The sequence below is a fragment of the Marmota flaviventris genome, chromosome 5 (assembly GCF_047511675.1).
Source record: "Marmota flaviventris isolate mMarFla1 chromosome 5, mMarFla1.hap1, whole genome shotgun sequence".
Classification (NCBI taxonomy): domain Eukaryota; kingdom Metazoa; phylum Chordata; class Mammalia; order Rodentia; family Sciuridae; genus Marmota; species Marmota flaviventris.
This window is the reverse complement of record NC_092502.1, coordinates 143,074,303-143,093,677: the sequence shown is the minus strand read 5'-3', so window position 1 is coordinate 143,093,677 and position 19,375 is coordinate 143,074,303. Positions and strand designations below refer to the sequence as shown.

General features: G+C 40.6%; 1 protein-coding gene and 1 long non-coding RNA gene across 9 annotated transcripts in view; one reads left to right on the top strand and one right to left on the bottom strand.

Annotated features, from left to right (window-relative positions):
* The window catches only part of Mtmr12 (myotubularin related protein 12), a 78,664-nt gene extending 60,419 nt beyond the window's left edge, over positions 1–18,245 (top strand). For 4 of the 8 annotated variants that reach the window (XM_027936198.2, XM_027936203.3, XM_071612640.1 and 1 more), the window contains 7 exons: positions 272–396; positions 1,886–1,964; positions 4,140–4,210; positions 7,583–7,755; positions 10,034–10,201; positions 11,095–11,256; positions 15,129–18,245. In XM_027936198.2, coding sequence (XP_027791999.1) covers positions 272–396; positions 1,886–1,964; positions 4,140–4,210; positions 7,583–7,755; positions 10,034–10,201; positions 11,095–11,256; positions 15,129–15,698 — 1,348 coding nt within the window. In that variant the 3' untranslated portion in view covers positions 15,699–18,245. The remainder of the gene's footprint in view (positions 1–271; positions 397–1,885; positions 1,965–4,139; positions 4,211–7,582; positions 7,756–10,033; positions 10,202–11,094; positions 11,257–15,128) is intronic. The other 4 variants (XM_027936199.2, XM_071612639.1, XM_027936201.2 and 1 more) reach the window with 2 other exon arrangements.
* Positions 11,231–12,590, bottom strand: LOC117794753 (uncharacterized). Its single transcript, XR_004618619.2, has 2 exons — positions 12,118–12,590; positions 11,231–11,478 (listed from the first exon to the last, which is right to left on the bottom strand). It is a non-coding gene; the product is annotated as an uncharacterized lncRNA (long non-coding RNA).
* Positions 18,246–19,375: the final 1,130 nt, after the last annotated feature.

Sequence of the window (19,375 nt, the reverse complement as noted above, 5' to 3'; positions counted from 1 at the left end):
ACTTTGGAGTTAAATTGCCTTGGTCCAAATCATGGCCCCATCTATTTAGAAACTTGATAACCTTGGGCTGGGCAGTTCTACTTTGGGTTCTCCATTCCCACTGTTAACTGGGGAGAGCAGTCCTGCAGCAGTTGCCTCAGAGGTAAGGGTAGGGAGTGGGATATCTGCAGACCTTTTGGAACATATCGGGGCACATAGTAATTGCTTAGGAAATATAATCTCTTTTAATTCATGTAGCTCTTCTAATTTCATGTTACTTTTTCATACCTAGAATTTACAAGATCATCCATAGGCCACCCTATGAAATGGTTAAAACTGAAGATCTATCAAGCAACTTCATATCCTTGCAGGAAATCCAGACGGCATACTCTAAATTTAAACAGCTATTTCTGATAGGTGAGAAGAGTGTTGAACAAAACTTTCTGTCAAATGGGGAAAGACATGCCACATGGATCAGCTGCAAGTTGGTACCTTTCCCCTGGGTTCCTTTTGGTGATACACAGATGCTCCTAGCCTCGAAGGTCACTATCATGTAGTGGAAGAGTCAATAGCCAAGGGGCCAGCTGCCACTGCCATGCTGCATGCAGAACATCTCTCTCCAGGCTTTTCTTCCATGGCCCCCCTGTTGTGGCAGTGATCACACAGGCATTCTTCTCCTCTCTTCTTTCCCAGCATACCAGGTTGCTCAGTGGTGAGCATTTTGGCTTCTCTACTTAAAATTCTGGACTATGCATTACCTATTAATCACTAATATGCATAAACATTTATAAAGTGAATGATCTTTTTTCCTTAGGGAACTTTTTTCCCAAAGGGGACATATTTTTAATATTTCTTTCCTGATTAGGCATGTACAGTTTCTTAGGATGAAAATTAATTTCAATACAATTAATCAGAAATGTACAGAGTAAAAAATGAAATACGCTTATTCCAGCCTCCCTTGGCAATTTCCCTACTCTCATAGTCTGCTAGTAACAATTAGAACTAGTCTCATTTCTCTCCATTCTTGAATGAGTCTTTACTCTCTGAGGTGTGCTTGCTTAAAGGTAACTTTTCCTAACTTGGACTTTTTAACCTGACAAATGGTTAACTATTTTAGGATTTACTCAGCTGTCATTTATTGAATTTCCATTGTATATACTAACTTTGCTAAGCATTTACCCAAGGCGAATGTAACACAAAAGCTCATACTCTTACAGGGGAAACAGAAGTATATGCCTCTAACTAAAACATGTTGTGATACATGTTATAAAACAGATTGTAAGAAGTAGAGATCTGGAGGCAAGGTCCTATTTGATCCAGGACTGAGATTCTACAGTTTTATTTTAATTACCCAGGATTTCCAGAATATCTTCTCTTTACTGATTTGAGTTTGCAACTTTTAAATGTATTAAATTTATTTTAAGTGTATTAAAATTCAAGATTTTCTGCTTTATAAGATGTGTAAGGGGGAATCCTACAGTGGTGTGCAAGGTACATGAACTTGTATTTAAATTTCTTAGAAAAGTCAAGTCTCACCTTAGATGTCCATGGCAATATAGATCTGGTTGCATTTTCCACTTCTAGGAATAGCAGCCTCCATGTCACTTGTTTCTGCCTAAAGCATGTCAGTCTCTCAGTTGAATTATAGGGTAGACCATGGCTTTGAGTATGTGGTAGAGGCTTTTCTTATTTCAGCAAGGAAGACCTCTTCTTGACAACCACACCCTTCTTGAGGCCTACATTTCATAAACTGTTTCAGCTGAAGTTCGGAAATGTTCTTTACTTAAAATAGAGTCTCGTGCCTGGATTTTGCAGGTTGAGTCTAGGACCAATGATCTGAACAGCACAGTGGAATAACAGGTGTTTTGTGGCAAGTGTAACATCTTTATGCTTTTCCTTTTTTCAGATAACAGTACTGAATTTTGGGACACAGACATAAAATGGTTTTCACTTTTGGAAAATAGCAGCTGGCTTGACATAATCAGGTATTCCAAACCATTGTTTTGCTCATGAATTTCAGTTGTCTAATTCAGAGTAGTAGAGCTAATTGACAAATAATTTAACTCTTTGATATTTCACAATTAAATATTCTTAGACCATATGTTCTATTCAGGGCTTGGCTGGATTTTACATTTTATATTTATTATTTCTGTGCACATTTGACAGAACTTACCAACATGTTACCTGCTTACAAAGAAATAGACTCTATAGAAAGACTACAATAAAGGGTGTGATAATGCAAAATTATAATTGAGACTACAGTGCTGCCCTCCAGGAGGAAACTGGGGAATGAAAATAGGAAGGATACTGACTTCACTAAATACTTTTTTGAATTTTGTGTCATATGTATATGACCCACTTAAATTTTTTTTTAAACCATGGTTAATGTCATTTAGTCATTTTTGGTTTTGGAATTAGGTTAAGAGTCCCAGAGGATGGTTATGTTGCCTTTCCTAATTCATATATTAAATGGCTCCTAAGCTAGAAGTTAGGGACAAATCAAAGCTGCAAGCTGTGGCTATAGTCCTAAAGGGAATAACAGATAGAAAGAGATAAATCTTTCTGGGACTGGGGTTATGGCTCAGCTCAGCGAGAGAGCGCTCGCCTCGCATGTGCAAGGCCCTGGGTTTGATTCTCAGTACCACATAAAAATAAATTAAAAAAAAAAAAGTTATTGTGTAGAACTACAAAAAAAAAAATCTTTCTGAGTAGATTGGATCTTTTCAGACACTCTCATACATTCACCTTGAATAAAGCAATATGGATCATATTCTCCAGGAATTGATGTTTGTGGGTTTTACTAGGACTCATCAGAAGACTCAGATGTAAGTTTTCAGTAAGAATCTATAGTTTAGAAATTGCCTAGGAGCACTTTTATGTTAGTTTGGGTTTCCCTTCTGAAAAAATTTTCCATTTCTTTATTAAATGTTTCTGAATTAAATATTCTTTATTAACTATTCTGAATTAAATATTTAAGTATTTAATTGATAAAGATTGTATGTATCAAAATACTCAGTGTTTTTTTAAAAGACGCACTGTGTGATGATTTGGCATATATTGTGTGATGATTACCATAATCAAATGAACACATCCATCACCAATCATGCTGTACTTTAGGTCCCCCAGGTTTGTTTATCTTATAACTAAAAGTCTGATTCCTTTGACTTCTCTCCACTTTTTCCACTCACATCCCTTTGGAGTTACCATTCTACTGTGTGTAAGAGTTCAGCTTTTTTTTTTTTTTAATCTATTTATTTTATTCATTTTAGTTGTTGATGGACCTTTAGTTTTTATTTATATGTGGTGTTGAGAATTGAACCCATTGCCCCACACATTCGAGGCAAGCTCTCTACCACTGAGCCACAACCCCAGCCTGAGTTCAGCATTTTTACATTTCATGTACAACCAAGGTCATGCTGTGTGGTTTTTATGTGCCTGGCTTATTTCATTTAACATATTTCCTCGAGGTTCATCCGTGGTATGACAATGGTGGAATTTCCCTTTTTAAAAGTACTGAATAATATTCCATTACACACACACACACACACACACACACATTGTACTTATCCATTCATTTGTTAGTGAACTCTTAGGTTGTTTACATATCTTGATTATTGTGAATAATGCAGCAGTGAACATTGGAGCACAGATACCTGAGAAACTGGTCTAATCCCTTTGGATATACACCCAGACTCAGTTTCTAATAAGCAGATAAACATCTCTCAGTATCTGAATATGTAAATGTTAAGTATTTTTTTTAATTTTTATTTTCATGAATAAAGAAAAAACTGTGGCTCAAGTGGTAGCGTGCTCACCTGGCATGCGTGAGGCACTGGGTTCTATCCTCAGCACCACATAAAATAGAATAAAGATATTGTGTCCATCTAAAACTAAAATATATATATATTTTTTTTTTAAAAAAAAAAAAGAAGAAAGGAAAAACTGAAGAGGGCTGGGGTTGTGGCTCAGTGGTAGAGTGCTCACCTAGCATGTGCGAGGCGCTGGGTTATATCCTCAGCACCACGTAAAAATACATAAATAAAATAAAGGTATGTGTTAAAAAAGAAAAACTGAAGAACAATTCATGCTATCTCTAAACTTATTGTTCATGGTACCAAACTCAAGACCTAATGCTCATTTCTTGTCTCTTTCCTATTCAGACGTTGCCTGAAAAAAGCAATAGAGATTATAGAATGTCTGGAAGCACAAAACATGAACGTTCTTCTTTTAGGTAACATATTTAAAGCACAAAAATTATTTTCCATTTTATCTCACTTGTGATTCAATTTTTTGTGTATGTAACTTAACAGGATTGTAATTGTCTTATGAGAGAGTAAGCTACTGTAGAAATCCTCCCAGTGTCTTTCTCCTGAACCTTGGAATCCTTTGCCTCAGAGTTAGAGTTTAAAATAAAATTCTTTCACTTGGAACTTGGCAGATCTATTCACAACCCAAGAAGAAATTATTTGCTATCTTTACCAAAGCTCACATTTCTTAATGTTTTGGATTTGGTTTTTTATTAACTGGGTTGAAGTCACAGTCTTTTGGTAATCCCTTTCACATAGACTCATAGATGATTTAATTATTATTTTTGTATCCGTTTGACACTTTTTTTTTTTAATTTTATTTTTTAGTTGTGGTTGGACACAACACCTTTATTTCACCTTTTTATTTTTTTAATGTGGTGCTGAGAATCGAACCCAGGGTCTCGCACGTGTGAGGCAAGCACTCTACCGCTGAGCCACAACCCCAGTCCCCCGTTTGACACAGTCCCCTGTTTGACACTTTCCATAGAAAGTTGGTGAGCTGTGATTTCCCTTTTCTCAGTGGATTTAATTTGGCAAACATGAGGGCAGTGACATAAACATTCAGAATGTGTAAAAGCAAGTATAAACCAATTTGTAACAAGGATGATTGTTGTAGCCAAGCACAGTGGTACATACCTGTAATCCCAGCAACACAGGAGCCTGAAGCAAGAAAATTGCAAGTTTGAGACGAGCTTGAGTAACTTATTGAGATCCTGTTTCAAACTAAAAGACCTTTTTAAAATTTTATTTTAGGAGACAATGTCTTTGTATGTTGTTCAGGCTGGCCTCAAACTCCTGAGCTCATTGATCCTCTAGCTGCAGCCTCCAGAGAGGCTGGGACTACACAACTGTGTCCAGCTTGTTTTTTTTTTTTTTTTTTTTAATATATGTATTGTTTTTTTAGTTGTAGATGGACACAATACCTTTATTTGATTGATTTATTTTTGTCGTGCTGAGGATTGAACCCAGTGCTAGACAAGTGCTATATCACTGAGCTACAACCCCAGCCCCCAGCTTGGTTTTTATAATATTTTGTTTCTTCTAGTCCTATACTACATATGAATTTTTTTCTCATGCTTTTATAAATCCAAGCTTTTATCATTTTTTCTGATGCTTTCCTTGACTGTTGGGACTTAGTTTCTAAGAGCAATCTAGAAAATGTATCTTCTGGTGGCTTCTGGAACAGCTGATACTAGCTTACTAACTTGGAGTTGAGCATCTACAATGTGCAGATTCTGTGCTTCTACCTTAGTATTTATAAGGACCTGAAAAAGAGCATTATTTGAGTATCAAATAACTGGTGAAAGGAGGAAGATTGGAAGTCTGAGAAATGTAGGACTCAAGGCCAGACTGCAATAATCAGAGTCCCATGAAATGAAATCTGAATCTTTAGCTAATGGAAATGAGATATCCTCCACTCCTTGATGGACTTCTGAGTTGTCTCCTCTGAAGTCTCATTGTCTAGTTCCTCTTCCCATCTCTCAGAAGGATATAATTATCTTTCAAATGCAAGAAGAAAGATTCCCTTAAAAATGAAACCTGTAGGGCTGGTGACGTAGCTCAGTGATAGCATGCTTGCCTGGCATGTATAAGGTCCTGCTTTCAACCCCCAGCACTGTTAAAGAAAAATGAAACTTGTTTTAAATTAAAACACCACTAGAAGATAAGCACAAAAATCTGTTTTCATTGAAGTCATGTCTTCCTGTAGTTTAGATTTGTTTCCTAGAAGAGACCAGTGTAAGCCGAGACCTGTGGTACTTCATGATTATGGGGGTCAGGATGAAAAAGTGCTAAGAGTAGGAGTAACTTCCTAGTTGAAGTTCATCCTTAGTTAAGTTGGGCACAGTGCTATATACATCTGCAATCCCAGACTAAGGCAAGAGGATCGCAAGTGTCAGGCAAAGCTCTAACTTAGTAAGACCCTGTCTCAAAATTTAAAAAAAAAAAAAAAACGGGGGGTGGGGCGGGGACTGAGGCTATAACTCAGTGGTAAATCTCTTGCTTAGCACGTGTGAGTCCCTTGGTTCAATCCCCAGTACTACCCCCCAAAATAATAAATTTATCCTTGTTTCTTTAATCATACACACACCATTCTGCTCATGGACATTTTTGAGAGCTTGTTTGGAGGTTCTAGCAGGGAAGTACAGCTACTCATACACCCTTGACCAAAGAGGAAGGTTTTCTTCTTCCACAAAGCGTGCAGCTTCAGGAGAGGTGCACATGGAGGGGTGAGGGAGGAAGGGGACACCAGTCTAGCCAGCCAGATCAGTCAAATCAACCCTGGTGATCAGTGGGGTGACAGATGTCACACCATATTGCCCTCACATCCCCTTATGGACATTTTTAAAAAGCAGGTTGAACCGGGTGCAATGATATATGCCTGTAATCCCAGCAGCTTGGGAGACTGAGACAGGAAGATCATGAGTTCAAAGCCAGCCTCAGCAAAAGCAAGGTGCTGAGCAACTCAGTGAGACCCTGTCTCTAAATAAAATACAAAATAGGGCTGGGGATGTTGCTCAGTGGTTGAGTGCCTCTGATTTCAATCCCTGGTACTAAAAAATCCTTTAAGACAAATATAACGCTATAGATGCATGATTTTATTTGCTCTGAATCATGAATGTTAAACAGGTATATAAATGGACTTTTCAGTCATTTGAGTTTTGTAAAGGGAATTCCAAGTGAGCACATGGAGGTGGACCAAGGAGAATTTCTCCTGTAGTCCACTCCTCAAACAGAAAAGAAAAGACCTTGAGGCAGAAAATAAGATCATTTTGATACAGTCCAGAAAGTTTGAACTTCCTGCAAAGTTGAGTTAGAGGAGGAATAAGAAGTAGAGGAAAGGAGCTCTAAGGTGAGTCTGAGAAATAGCAAGCCTTGGGACAGTGAGCTTAGTGATTGAGGGTTTACCCCACTAGGAGGGAAGGAATTCAGACTCAGTTTGTGCCTGGCAGGTTATCATCATGTGGATGATTCCACTCTGGTTATGTGGTATATCTGAACACCCAAATACTGAAAGTGGATTTTCAGGGCTGCATTTATTCAGTAAGCAAACCCATATTTAGCACCAGTGTGTGCTAGAACCTGTACTAGACAAGCTGGAAGCATTTTGTCTCTTGGTCTGAAAATATCAAGTTTTTTTTTTTTCATTGCCTGTTTCCTGGAGGGAGTAAGAACTTGAGTGCTAATAGCAGATATTGGTGTTGGGAACCCTGCTTTTAACTGTGTGGTGAGAGCATTGCAGCTTTTAACACTCCATGCCCTCCTTCCTCTTGGCACTGCTACTGGGCCCCTCCTAGAGGAAAATGCCTCCGACCACTGCTGCCTCCTTTCCTCTCTGGTGCAAGTGATGATGGACCCCCACTGCCGAACCAAGATTGGTTTCCAGAGCCTCATCCAAAAGGAGTGGGTCATGGGTGGCCACTGTTTCTTGGATCGCTGCAACCATCTCCGCCAGAGTGACAAGGAGGAGGTGAGTTCCCTCACTGAAGACTGTTTCAGGCACAGGGAGAACTCCCCAGTCTCTTACCAATACCATTCTTCAGATGTAGAGTTTCTGCTTACAAAGTACATGCTACACACAGTCACTAGGAAAACTGAATCAGATTATCATGTGTAACTTTAAATGCTTTAAACAATATCGAAGCCCTTCCCAAAGGAAAAGATATAGACAAGCATGTTCAGAGTCTTCTCTTCTAAGTTGTGTATAGCAAGGATGTAATACATTTTATAGTAGGAGTAATATTGATTTTTTTTTTAGGAGGGGGTGCCAGGGATTGAATTCAGGGACACTTGGCCACTGAGTCACATCCCCAGTGCTATTTTATATTTTAATCAGAGACACGGTCTCACTGAGTTGCTTAGTGCCTCACTTTTGCTGAGGCTGGCTTTGAATTCACCATCCTGCTGCCTCAGCCTCCCAAGCCACTGGGATTATAAGCGTGCACCACCACACCCGGCTTACATATATAATAACCCAGTGAGAGATTCTCCTACAAATTTTGCCAAGTTAATCTTTGCAATAAGTAGATATTCGTTGTGCAGATTTCCTACAGGAAATACATGATAACAAAGTAAATTTTCCTACCACATAAACCTCTTCCAAGGAAAGTACAGGTTTGAGTTAATGCTGTCTGATTGCCAGGGCCTTGGCAGTGATGTGTGTGGGCTATACTGCAGCCTCTTCTACTTGTGTCTAGGTGAATGGCCTCAGATCTGTGCCAGGAAAGTTAGTGTTTTAATTCACCCCCAAATTAAGGTTGACTTGTCTAAGCAACAGCCATACAGACTCTCCTGGCTGATTCATTGGTGATGGGTAGAAGGAAGAATGGAAATGGACCCATTGTCTTTCATAAGTCACCGTAGAGCTAACATGTACTGGTATTGTGACTTGTGGTTTTTCTTACTCCTGATATACAGCATGTCTCTCTGTGGTGCAGAGCAGTTTGACACAGCATGCTGCAGGAATAGAGAGCCATGGTTTCTGCCATGCAGAGCTGGGTGGGTTTCTGGGGAAACCAAGGCCTCTGTTACTAGCTAGGCCAGGCAGTTTCTTTCAGGCCCAGTCTGTATGCCTCTGTGTGATACTGAGCTGACTAGAAGTCACCATCTTTTAGTCTTAGAAGGAACTTTGGGGAAATAATATGAAAGGTTGATGGTACTCATGAAGCAGGATAGAACTAGTATTATCTGAATAAAAATATGATTTTGTATATCTTGAGAAAAGGGATAGTGACTGGCACCCTATTTAGTGGGGAAAGAGCCAAGAGAAGACCTAATCTACTGTTCACCCAGCCTTTGGAGAGTCACTCACAATTTATGAGCCCATTTCCCTGACTATACAGTGAGATTCATATATTTTTCATTCTGTTTAGTGATATTGTGCTTAAAATGAAGTGTGAACTAAAGTTTCTGGAAAGGGGTTCTTAGCACCTCAGCAACCAGCCTCTCATCACCACTAATCTTCCAGAAGGGAGAGACTGTCACATAGCTTGTCTTATGCAGCTTGCAGAATCATTGGTGAATCAAGAATAGCATTTTTAAATATAAAACACCTTAGAAACTACTGTCCCTACTAAATAAAGGGCTCACTTCTGAGTGGCTAGTAAAGGAAGCCTGTAAATTTTTTAAGAAAAACATTTGTGAAAAAATGCTAGGAACTCATTCTTGCTGCCTTCTCTCCCATCCCTTTTGTCTTCTGGGCCCTCATCATCTGATATGGAGAAGGAAGGCTTCTCATTCCAGCCTCTTCACACCAACCCTATTAGTTGGTGTGTGGGTGGGTAATGGTAGTGGTAGTCCCCCCCCCACACACAAACACACAACTTTTTATTGACAAAATTTAAAATAACAATCACTGAGTACAGATTTTTGCATTGAACAGTTACTGGACTAGGACAAGGAATTCTTTGGGGGGGAAGGCAACATTTCACTTAATTGGAGTTTAAAGTTGCTATTTTGTGTCATCAGAATTAATTGCAAATGTTCATCTGGTGATGCTGATCCATATTTCATCTTTGAAGTGTCTGACACAGATGGGTACTGCCAAATACCATTATTAGTTGAAAGCATGTAGTTTCAGTTGAGCATGTTTATTTTTTGGAATGGAATGGAGCATACTATGTTTCCCAGAGAATATAGGGCTCAGAAGTGGTTACTTCAAAGCTGCTGAAATGGCTATACAGTGAGCTCCTTACAGCTCATGTTGAGCTCTGTGCCTTCTAAGTAACCTGTATCTTGTTTTCATGTAGGTTCCTGTGTTCCTGCTTTTCTTAGATTGTGTCTGGCAGCTGGTGCACCAGCATTCCCCAGCATTTGAATTCACAGAGACTTACCTGACGGTCTTGTCAGATAGCCTGTACATACCTATTTTTAGCACCTTCTTCTTCAATTCACCTCATCAAAAAGATACTAACATGGTAAGAGTCCCTCTAAGAAACCTGTATATTAAAGAAGCTGCATCTCACAAATAGGATGCAATAACATTGATACTAAAAAAAATAATATTTCTTTTAACATTGACTGTGTGCCAGGCATTGTTCTAAGTACTTTCCAGGTACTCACACTTGGAAAGGATTTAATCTTTACAGTACCCTCTGGGTTACATATTATTATCCCTGAGGAAGCTGAGGCACACAAAGAATAAGCAACTAGCCCAAAGTTACATCGTAAATATTTGAAGCTAGTGTTTGAGCAGGGGTTAAGCCAAATTAAAAGCTCTTCTTTTTCCAGACCAGGTGCTTTCTCTTCCCTCATCTTCATGCCTGGAGTTCCTAGGAGAACAGATACTGAACACTGCAAAACAGGAAAGCCAGCCTGACTTTGCTTCTTAAAGCCCTTGAAGCTGTGCTAAACAAATCAGTTGCCTCCAGGCAGCCTTCTGGCCTCAGGGTTTGTTTGAGATTGTAGTGCTACCAAATCCCATAGTGAAGTGGGAGTAATCAAATCTGAGTTTCTTGGGACTCACTAGCTTTGTGATCTCAGGCAGTTCACTTCAGTTTTCTGAGCCTCAGTTTCCTCAAATAAAAAATTAGAAAAATAATAGCTACCTTACAAGGATGTTGGTAAAGTGTCTAGCCCAGAGGGATATGTGGTCCCTCCCAAAGAAGTGTGCTCTGCACCTTCCTCCCCCACCTAGAGCTTTTAGTGAGTAAGCACTGATAGCCTGAGCTGTGGAAAATGAAGTGCCCTGAACATTCAGCCTCAGACGGAGCAGGGTGGAGCCCCCTTCCTGGTGCCTGTTTCTGAGAATGCATGTTTTCTTTCCTCAGTCCTCCCTGGAAGCCTTGGTGACCTGTGCTTGTTTTGGCAGGGTAGAGAAAGCCTAGATACACAAAGCAAGCCTTTGAATCTGCTCACCGTGTGGGATTGGTCTGTACAGTTTGAACCCAAAGCCCAGATGTTGCTCAAAAACCCTCTCTATGTGGAAAAGTCAAAACTGGACAAAGGCCAACGGAAAGGAATGCGTTTTAAAGTAAGATGTTCACATCAAAATTCCCTTCATTTCCCTGTATGTAAGGGTAAAGGATCAAGATGTGTGGTGGTCAAGTCCTTAGGGCCCACTACGTGAATCCTTTGCTTTTAGCAGGTAGTCTTTGGCCTGATGAGAAGTGGCTGTTTGCTGCAGGCCGCTGAGGATGCTATTCCCTTAGTCATGCTGCGTGGAATCATGCCTCTTACCCCACGTCTGTGGTAGCTAGTAGGGTAAAAGGAACATTGATTGTATAGTGTAAGTCATGCATTACATGGTAATGAGCTGTAGCTGTAAACCAGGAGCTGGCTACATTTTTTGTCAAGGGCTATATGGTTTCTGTTGCAATTACCCTCTGCTGTCATGGTACTAAAGAGGCCCTGAACAGTACACAAACCAATGGGCCTTGCTGTGTTGCAGTATTTATGAAAACAGGTGCCACACTAGATTTTGCCCAACCACAATGTCAAAGCTTTAGTTTCCTTTCAGTTATTCATTCCTGATTTTATTTTACTCAAAAATTCTTCCACTGGTAAATTATGTAAATGGCACTTTGTCTCAAGGGGGCAAAATTGCGACGTATGTAGTCAAGGGGAGAAATAAAGAATGTCCACATGCTTTTGCCCCATTCAATGCTTTATTCACTCAAATTACTCAATACAATTCCACTCTATAGGTTCTTAATCAAGAAAACGACAATTCTTAATGCTAGGCACTGCAATAGGACACTGCAAACAATTCTAGATTAATTCTTAGCACTGCAAACATACTTAATCATGACAGGCTAATGACAGACATTCCCTCTGCATGCTAAGTTCAAAAGTCTCAAGCCTTAGGCTTTACGTCCAGCAGATGCACACTTACTCAGACCACGTTGATCAGGTCCAGAACCAAGGTAGGCTTTTCCAGGTGTGGAGTGGATGGCTGGTTGAGGAAAGGGTTGTATGGAGAAGTTGCAGCTCTCACCAGGGTCCAGATGAGGCAGTAGAGTTTGAGAGCAGTGAGGATCACGCAGAGGATCAGGAAATGATGACAAGTGATGGGATGTCAGTCCAGGTTCTCATCAGGCTCTCCAGCTCTAGTGCATCCTTGTTTTGGCTGGCTGAATCCCTATTCTTTAGCTCCATTATTTATACTAAGTTTTGAGGCTTTGACACACACCCCCCCTTTCAATCCTTATCAGCTACCACTACATAATTTACCCTGGGGTCAGAAACATCTGGTCTGGTGGTATCCACCCTGATCTTCTAACCTTTCTCTCTTATCAGGCAAGGACAGCCTGCCAGAGGCTTCATTCTGTTTATCAGGGTGAGGGGAAGTAACTTGTCTGAGGCCATACTGGAGGAATCTGTTGGATGTGCCTAATGAGACTGGAGTTTCAAACTGGAGTTTTTAAAATGGAGTTGCTTAGGCTCAGGCCTTACGCCATCCTCACACACTTCCAACTCTGTCTGGCCTGGAATCTCTTGCCAGTAGAGCCATAGAGGAGATGGATAGCAGTGATGATAAATCCAAGTTGTTGTGACCATCCTTCCAGTCCTGCCTGATCATGAGAGATTCCAGGAAGCCTGCACTTCAATTGGTTCTGTTCTGTTAAGACATGAACCAAAGCCAGCACTCAGAGAAAGTGTCTTCTGCTGTGCAGTTTAGAACTACCACTGGACCCTCTTAGTTGTCCTCAGGCCCTAGATGATTGCTTCCCTTTTCTGATTCAACCACTTTTCTGTTAGTTTGACCAAAATTGCTACAAACCCAGGAACAAGGTGGCTATAAAAATCATCTTTCCTTCAGTGTGTTGTGCCCCCTGGTGGTTACCTGCATGCTTCTCATGAGAGCTGGGCTGGGATGGTAGAACTGCTGAATGCCCTTGGAGCAAGGATCCTCAGAAACACCATCTTTTTTTTGTGGGGGAGAGGGGCACTTGGGATTGTACCACTACTGAGCCACATCCCCAGCCCTATTTTGTATTTTATTTAGAGACAGAGTCTCACTGAGTTGCTTAGCACTTCGCTTTTTCTGAGACTGTCTTTGAACTTGCAATCCTCCTGTCTCAATCTCCTGAGCTACTGGGGTTACAGGAGTGCGCCACTGCACCTGGCCTACAGTTAGTTCTTTCTAAGAATGGATTTAATTTCTCTCCTCAGACCCAGTTTTTCTAAGTGTCCCTCACTTCCAAGAGAGGTTGGTGGAGAGATTGGTGCTGAAGGGCTAGATGTTTTATTAGATTAAACCAGAGTTGGGGCTGAGCAACAAGGAACCTTGGGACCTTGGGACCTTGGCCTCAGAGAAGTTCCATAGTAACTATATGTAAGGGTAAAGGATCAAGCACTGCTCTGTGAATTGCCTCATGAGGGGCAGGATTCACTCAGGCAGGTAGTCTTAGCTTCACTCCAGTATTCAACCAGGCTTTGGGCATGTGGTACTCCTCCCCCTTAGGCACATCTTGAATGTGCCATTCACTGAGGAGGAGGCTGAGAGAAGAGGGCTTCCAAGACCAAGTAAGTTCAGTTAAGAACGCAGACTCTGGAGCCAAGCTTGTTTAAAACTACGGTGGTTGGTGCTTTGGACAGATTACTTTTATAAAATGGGGCAATAATAGTGACTTTGAGAATTGGGTAAGTCAGTGCATATAACAGTGAGCACAGAATTGAGCAGGCAGTAAGTGATCAGTAACAGGTTTCCTCCACGTTCCCCAACTCCCTTTCCTGCCTTACTCACCTTGATGACTATGGAGAAAGACTCCTGGCCTTTATCTGTCCTATCTCCAGATGCAGAGTCAAACATCCTGGTCATTTCTGATCTGGTCAGTTGTGGATTGTGGATAATTTTGTTTTCTTCTTTATATTTTTATTGTTATTCCATATTCTATCATAAGGAAATTTTTGCTCCATGATAATTTTTTTTTTTACAAGGAAGACCCACTAGCAAAAATATGTTAGATTATAAAGTAGGATGAAAGTAAATTTTTTATCTATTCTTAATTTAAATGAACATGTTAGAAACAAAAGAGACAGGGGGAAAAAAAACAAAACAGCTTTTCCTGACAGTTTTTACCTTCTCCCTTGGGCACTGAGGAGTTCCTGGAACCTTCTGATCACTTCAGCCATCTTTATTACCTCTTAGAGCATACCCCAAAAGATAACGCCTTGCTTTGGCTGTAGAGAGAATTATCAAGGAGGAAAAACATTTAAATGCTCTCATATTTTCTACTCTATGCAGATGTCAGACAAGAACAACTGGCCAACTTAGTCAGTTCCTCTTAGCAAAATTCCTTTGCTTCCGTCTGCCTGTTTTTCTGTGTTCAAAAGAATCCTTATGATTTGAGGCTTGAATTCTAGCCAAATGCTTGATAAACTACCAAGTTGCTGCAGCCATATGATAGAATCTTCACGTTGTCAGTGCTGCTTCCTTGGAGGTGTTCAGAATATAGTAGCAGTTAACAGTCCCGATATTCTCAAAGAAGAAACATTTTGTTTCCCTTTAAAGAATGATTAGTCTTTACCCCTAAACTCTCCTAAATCATTAACCTATCTTAAATTAAACCCATTCCTTAAAAGTACTTTGTGTCCTTTGGTACCCCTATTCCAGGGGGTGGGGGATGGAAAGCACCACTTGCTGTCCCAGCATGCTTTCTGCATAGCTGCCATATGCACCTTTATAGAGAGTACAGTGTGCATCTGATGTTTGAATCATGAGAATAAATAAGAACCCACTCTTTCTTTCTATATGTTACCGCATTTTAATGAGCATGCATTCACATGACAATTCTGATATCTCTTGATATTTGTTAAAGCAGAGCTGTGCCTTTTTTTATAACAGTAACTGTAACTTACCTCTTTTGTTAACCAGAGATTTTTATTTGTTTTCTCTCAAAGCACCAACGACAACTTTCTTTGCCACTCACCCAATCGAAGTCATCTCCCAAAAGAGGATTTTTCAGGGAAGAGACAGATCATTTAATTAAAAACCTTCTGGGCAAGAGAATTAGTAAACTTATTAATTCTTCTGATGAGCTGCAAGACAACTTTCGAGAGTTTTATGACAGCTGGCATAGCAAGCCTACTGACTACCATGGTTTGTTGTTGCCTCGTGTAGAGGGGCCAGAAATCAAAGTCTGGGCCCAGCGCTACTTGCGCTGGATTCCAGAAGCCCAAATCCCAGGTGGTGGCAGAGTGGCCACGATGAGCAAACTCTTGGAAATGATGGAGGAAGTCCAGAGCTTACAAGAGAAAATCGATGAGAGACACCACAGCCAGGAGGCCTTCCAGGCAGAGGCCCCCTGCCTGCTGAGGAACTCTGCCCGCCTGTCCTCTTTATTTCCTTTCGCTTTGCTCCAGCGACATTCATCTAAGCCGGTCTTGCCCACCAGTGGCTGGAAAGCCTTGGAAGATGAAGAGGATCTGGCCAAACGAGAAGATGAGTTTGTGGATCTAGGGGATGTGTGACTTGTGTGCTCAGTGATTGTGAAAATGGCTTGTGGGAGAATGGGACAGTTGATCCCTGGGCTGGTCCTATGCTAAGGCTGGGAGGGTCATTAGCCTGGCGCTCTTGGAGAAAACTTGGGCCTTCAGGAAAAGATCGGGTTCTTATTTTTTTTTTTTCATGGTTACAAAAGACTATGCAATTAAAATCATATCTCTACTATTACTAATTGGAAGAAATTCCTACTTGACCCATCATAGGTTTGTGGCCATTTTCTGAGGTCTAATCATCACATACAACCTGCAAAGAACTTTGATAGGATGTGCTTGGACATGATACTTTCTTCCAGTCCTTTCTGTGCCAATATAATTTATCCAGCCATTGAGAATGGGTTCTCTATAACCCATCTCAGTAAGGAGCAAGTTCAGTTTTTTTGTGGTATTTACGAGTTGAAAGATTGAGATAAAAGTAGTAAGTCATATGACATGACTTTACCAATAGCATTTTTCCTTTCTGTTGTCTCCTTCTCTGTAGAAAAGCTGAGCAATTCAGTGTGTCACTCATCCTGACATTTAGTCCGGTCTCCTTCCTTCCTAGATGTGTCCATTCCACCTTCCTGGATGTGTCATAGACTGTCTCACATTGTATGTGAGGGTGGCTAGCCAGCTACCCACCCTCTTTCCTGTGCTGACAGCTCCAGGTCTTTCCTTTGCCTGCTCCATGCCACATGCCACTGTCCCTTCCCGCTGCCCACCTTGGTGCACATAGTCCAGTGTCTTGCTGCTCAACCTATCAGCTGACCTGGCAGAATCTCTTTGGGCAGAGGAACTTCTGTTCCTCTGGAGTCTCAGTGTCTACACAGTGTGTTTCACCCTCTGCTAATCATGTGCCAAGGGTTTGGAGCACCTGTGACTGTATTTTTTGGCAGCAGCACCTCATCTACTCCCCCCGCCCCACTTCAATATTACCTTCACAGGCTGCTGGCTGGGTCACTTTTGAATGTGGCTTTCATAGGAAAGCAGTGAAGTATGACGTCAGAAGTGATGATTATCACATGATACCTCAGTGATTTAAAAGCCATAAAGAAACTCATCGATGCCTGGCCCCCTTGGGTCTGCTGTCTAAGTGATCTATATTCTAATGGAGGAAAGCGTACTTTGTAAGGACCAGTGTTTTCATGCTCACTGGAACCCTGTCAAATCCTACAAAAGAAGGAAAAAACCTACATTAGAATATTTTAAATTGAATGTTTGCCTTTTATATATATTTGCTCTCCAGGATAGATTACCATTTGAATGTTAGATGTTTAGAAAAAACTTACAGTTGCTCAAGGGCAATAAGAAAATTTGAAACTATTGATAAAGAGAAGTTTCTAATTTGCACTGAATCATTTTCTGTACATACAATCATTTTGCCCATTTCACCTTAATGCATAAGCCAGGTTGGTCTGTTAAGATGACAGGTGGAGGGTAGGGCGACATCTGTTCATCTGGGGGCCAAACACACATGCAGTCTTGGTTGCCTTAAGAGTCTTGTGAATGAGCCGGGCATGGTGGTGCACGCCTGTAATCCCAGCAACTTGGGAGGCTGAGGCAGGAGGATTCAAGTTCAAAGCCAGACTCAACAATTTAACAAGGCCCTAAGCAACTTAGTGAGACCCTGTCTCAAAATAAAAAATAAAAAGGGCTGGGGATGTGGCTCAGTGGGAAAGCACCACTAGGTTCAATCCCTAGTACCCAAAAAAAAGTCTTGTGAATGAGGTCAGTGTTAGGCTTGCAGTAGGGATTTTTAAAATACCTTATTTCCTTAGCTACCTTTACATTTGTTCTGTGGGCCTTTTTAAACCAGCACTAACCTCCACTCACTTATCTGCACCATTGCCTCCCAGCTACACTATGGAGCTAACTATTTTTGTTACCATATTATAACATGAATATTTATAGTCACCTATTCAGTCTTAGTAATTTTCATTCCAAAAATGCGTGGTGTGATGCTTTATACTCCACGAAGTATGGTTTAAAGGCACAAGGTCATGGCCCTTGTCATAGCAGTTGAATGTGCATCGAAATATTTTTCTATAATTTTTTAAAATTACAATAGAAAAATAAGTAGACAAGCAAGCTGTTATAACATGTAAGGTCATGATGATTTATGTATTTATATTTGAAATCAATTTCTATAACTTGTATTTGTGTACAGAATTCTCAGTGGGTTTATATATTGTGAAATTTATATTCAAGGTTTAGATGTGGATCATGCTTAATAGTAAAAGCTGAAATGAGACCATTTACTTTGTTTAAAATGCTGCACTGTGCAAGTTTGGAATTGTACATTAATAATTCACTATATGTAATGTCTCAACTTTGTTTATACCTCCAGGTTTTTACACTGAAGATAAACTAGCTTTAATGAAAGTCAAAGTTGGTTTTTTTTTTTTTTTTAAAGGAATAAGCTGTTAGGCTAAATCTGTATAAATGTGCTTTTTATTTTCTGAATGCACAATGAAAGTTTATACTTGTATCTCACTGCATCATATCTGATTGCAGAAATTAAAGCACAATTTATAAGCACTGCTGTATTTGGTGTGATCTAACACATGGAGAAATCTTTTTCATTCATTCAGGAAATGTTGGTAAGCCTGTCCTGGGTCCTGGCAGGCCCTACCACAGACGTTAAGAGCTGTGACAATCTCAAGGCTGTGCTCTCCTGAAGAGCAGGCAGGAATTCCTGTGCATGAGTGCACGCGTGTGCAGTTGGCTGGTGATAGGGAATGTGTAACTAAACAGATATTTAAAATTTCAGGTGGTGATAAAATGCTATCAAGAAAAATAAAGCTGGGTTAGGAGGCCTTATAGGGTAACTAAAAGAAAAGAGTTTTTAACTCCTGAGATTAAACACCACTGTTTCTTTGCTTTTGCGGGGATATGTGACTTTAGAATCTATTGTTGTATTGCTGGAAGGGATCTGGTTCCTTTAAAACTGACAGAAAAGGCTTTGTTTTTCCTCCCAGAGGGGATCCGTGAGCTAGCACAGTGAAATGATTTATGAGGGTAGGGTTTTATCTAATTAGTTTTGTTTAGTACTTATTAGATTGAGACATGTCTGGTCTTAAAAGTTTCGTTTCTCTGACCTTCCCTACCTGCACAGCAGGCTTGCTGCTTCTTTGCTTGTCCACACTGTCCTTCCCTCTGATCAGGCCCCTCCTGTGTCCAGAAAGCCAGCCTTGAAGCCTCCCTGGAATCCAAGCTCTCCTTGCAGACTTTTCAGTTCTCTGATATCTGTATGAAATTTCCAAGTGGTTGTGACCCGAGAGCTTAATGTTTTCTAGTGTTGCCCTCCGCATCTGGTTAGCTCTTGGCCTTTAGGTGGACTCTGTTGTCTCTGGTTCTTAATTTTGCTTGTTTCTTGGTTTCAGGTGAGGGCATAGGGGCCTTAATGAGGGAGTAAAGATGGGAACATTTTCTATTCAGTGTGAAACAGGAGGGGGGTTGGTTCCTGTTGAGAATTGGCACCTGTGTCTTTGTGTCACCTCCTGACTTTGAGTGGTTGTTGGCAGCAGAGAAGCCCCACTAGTCTGCTTTCTAACCCTCTCCAGTGATTGTAGACACAGTTGTGCTGCAGGGTTATGCTTATGCCTCATTGTGACTCTAAATATTTATGAAGCCATCCCTGGGACAAGACAAATTAGGGTAAGCACCTG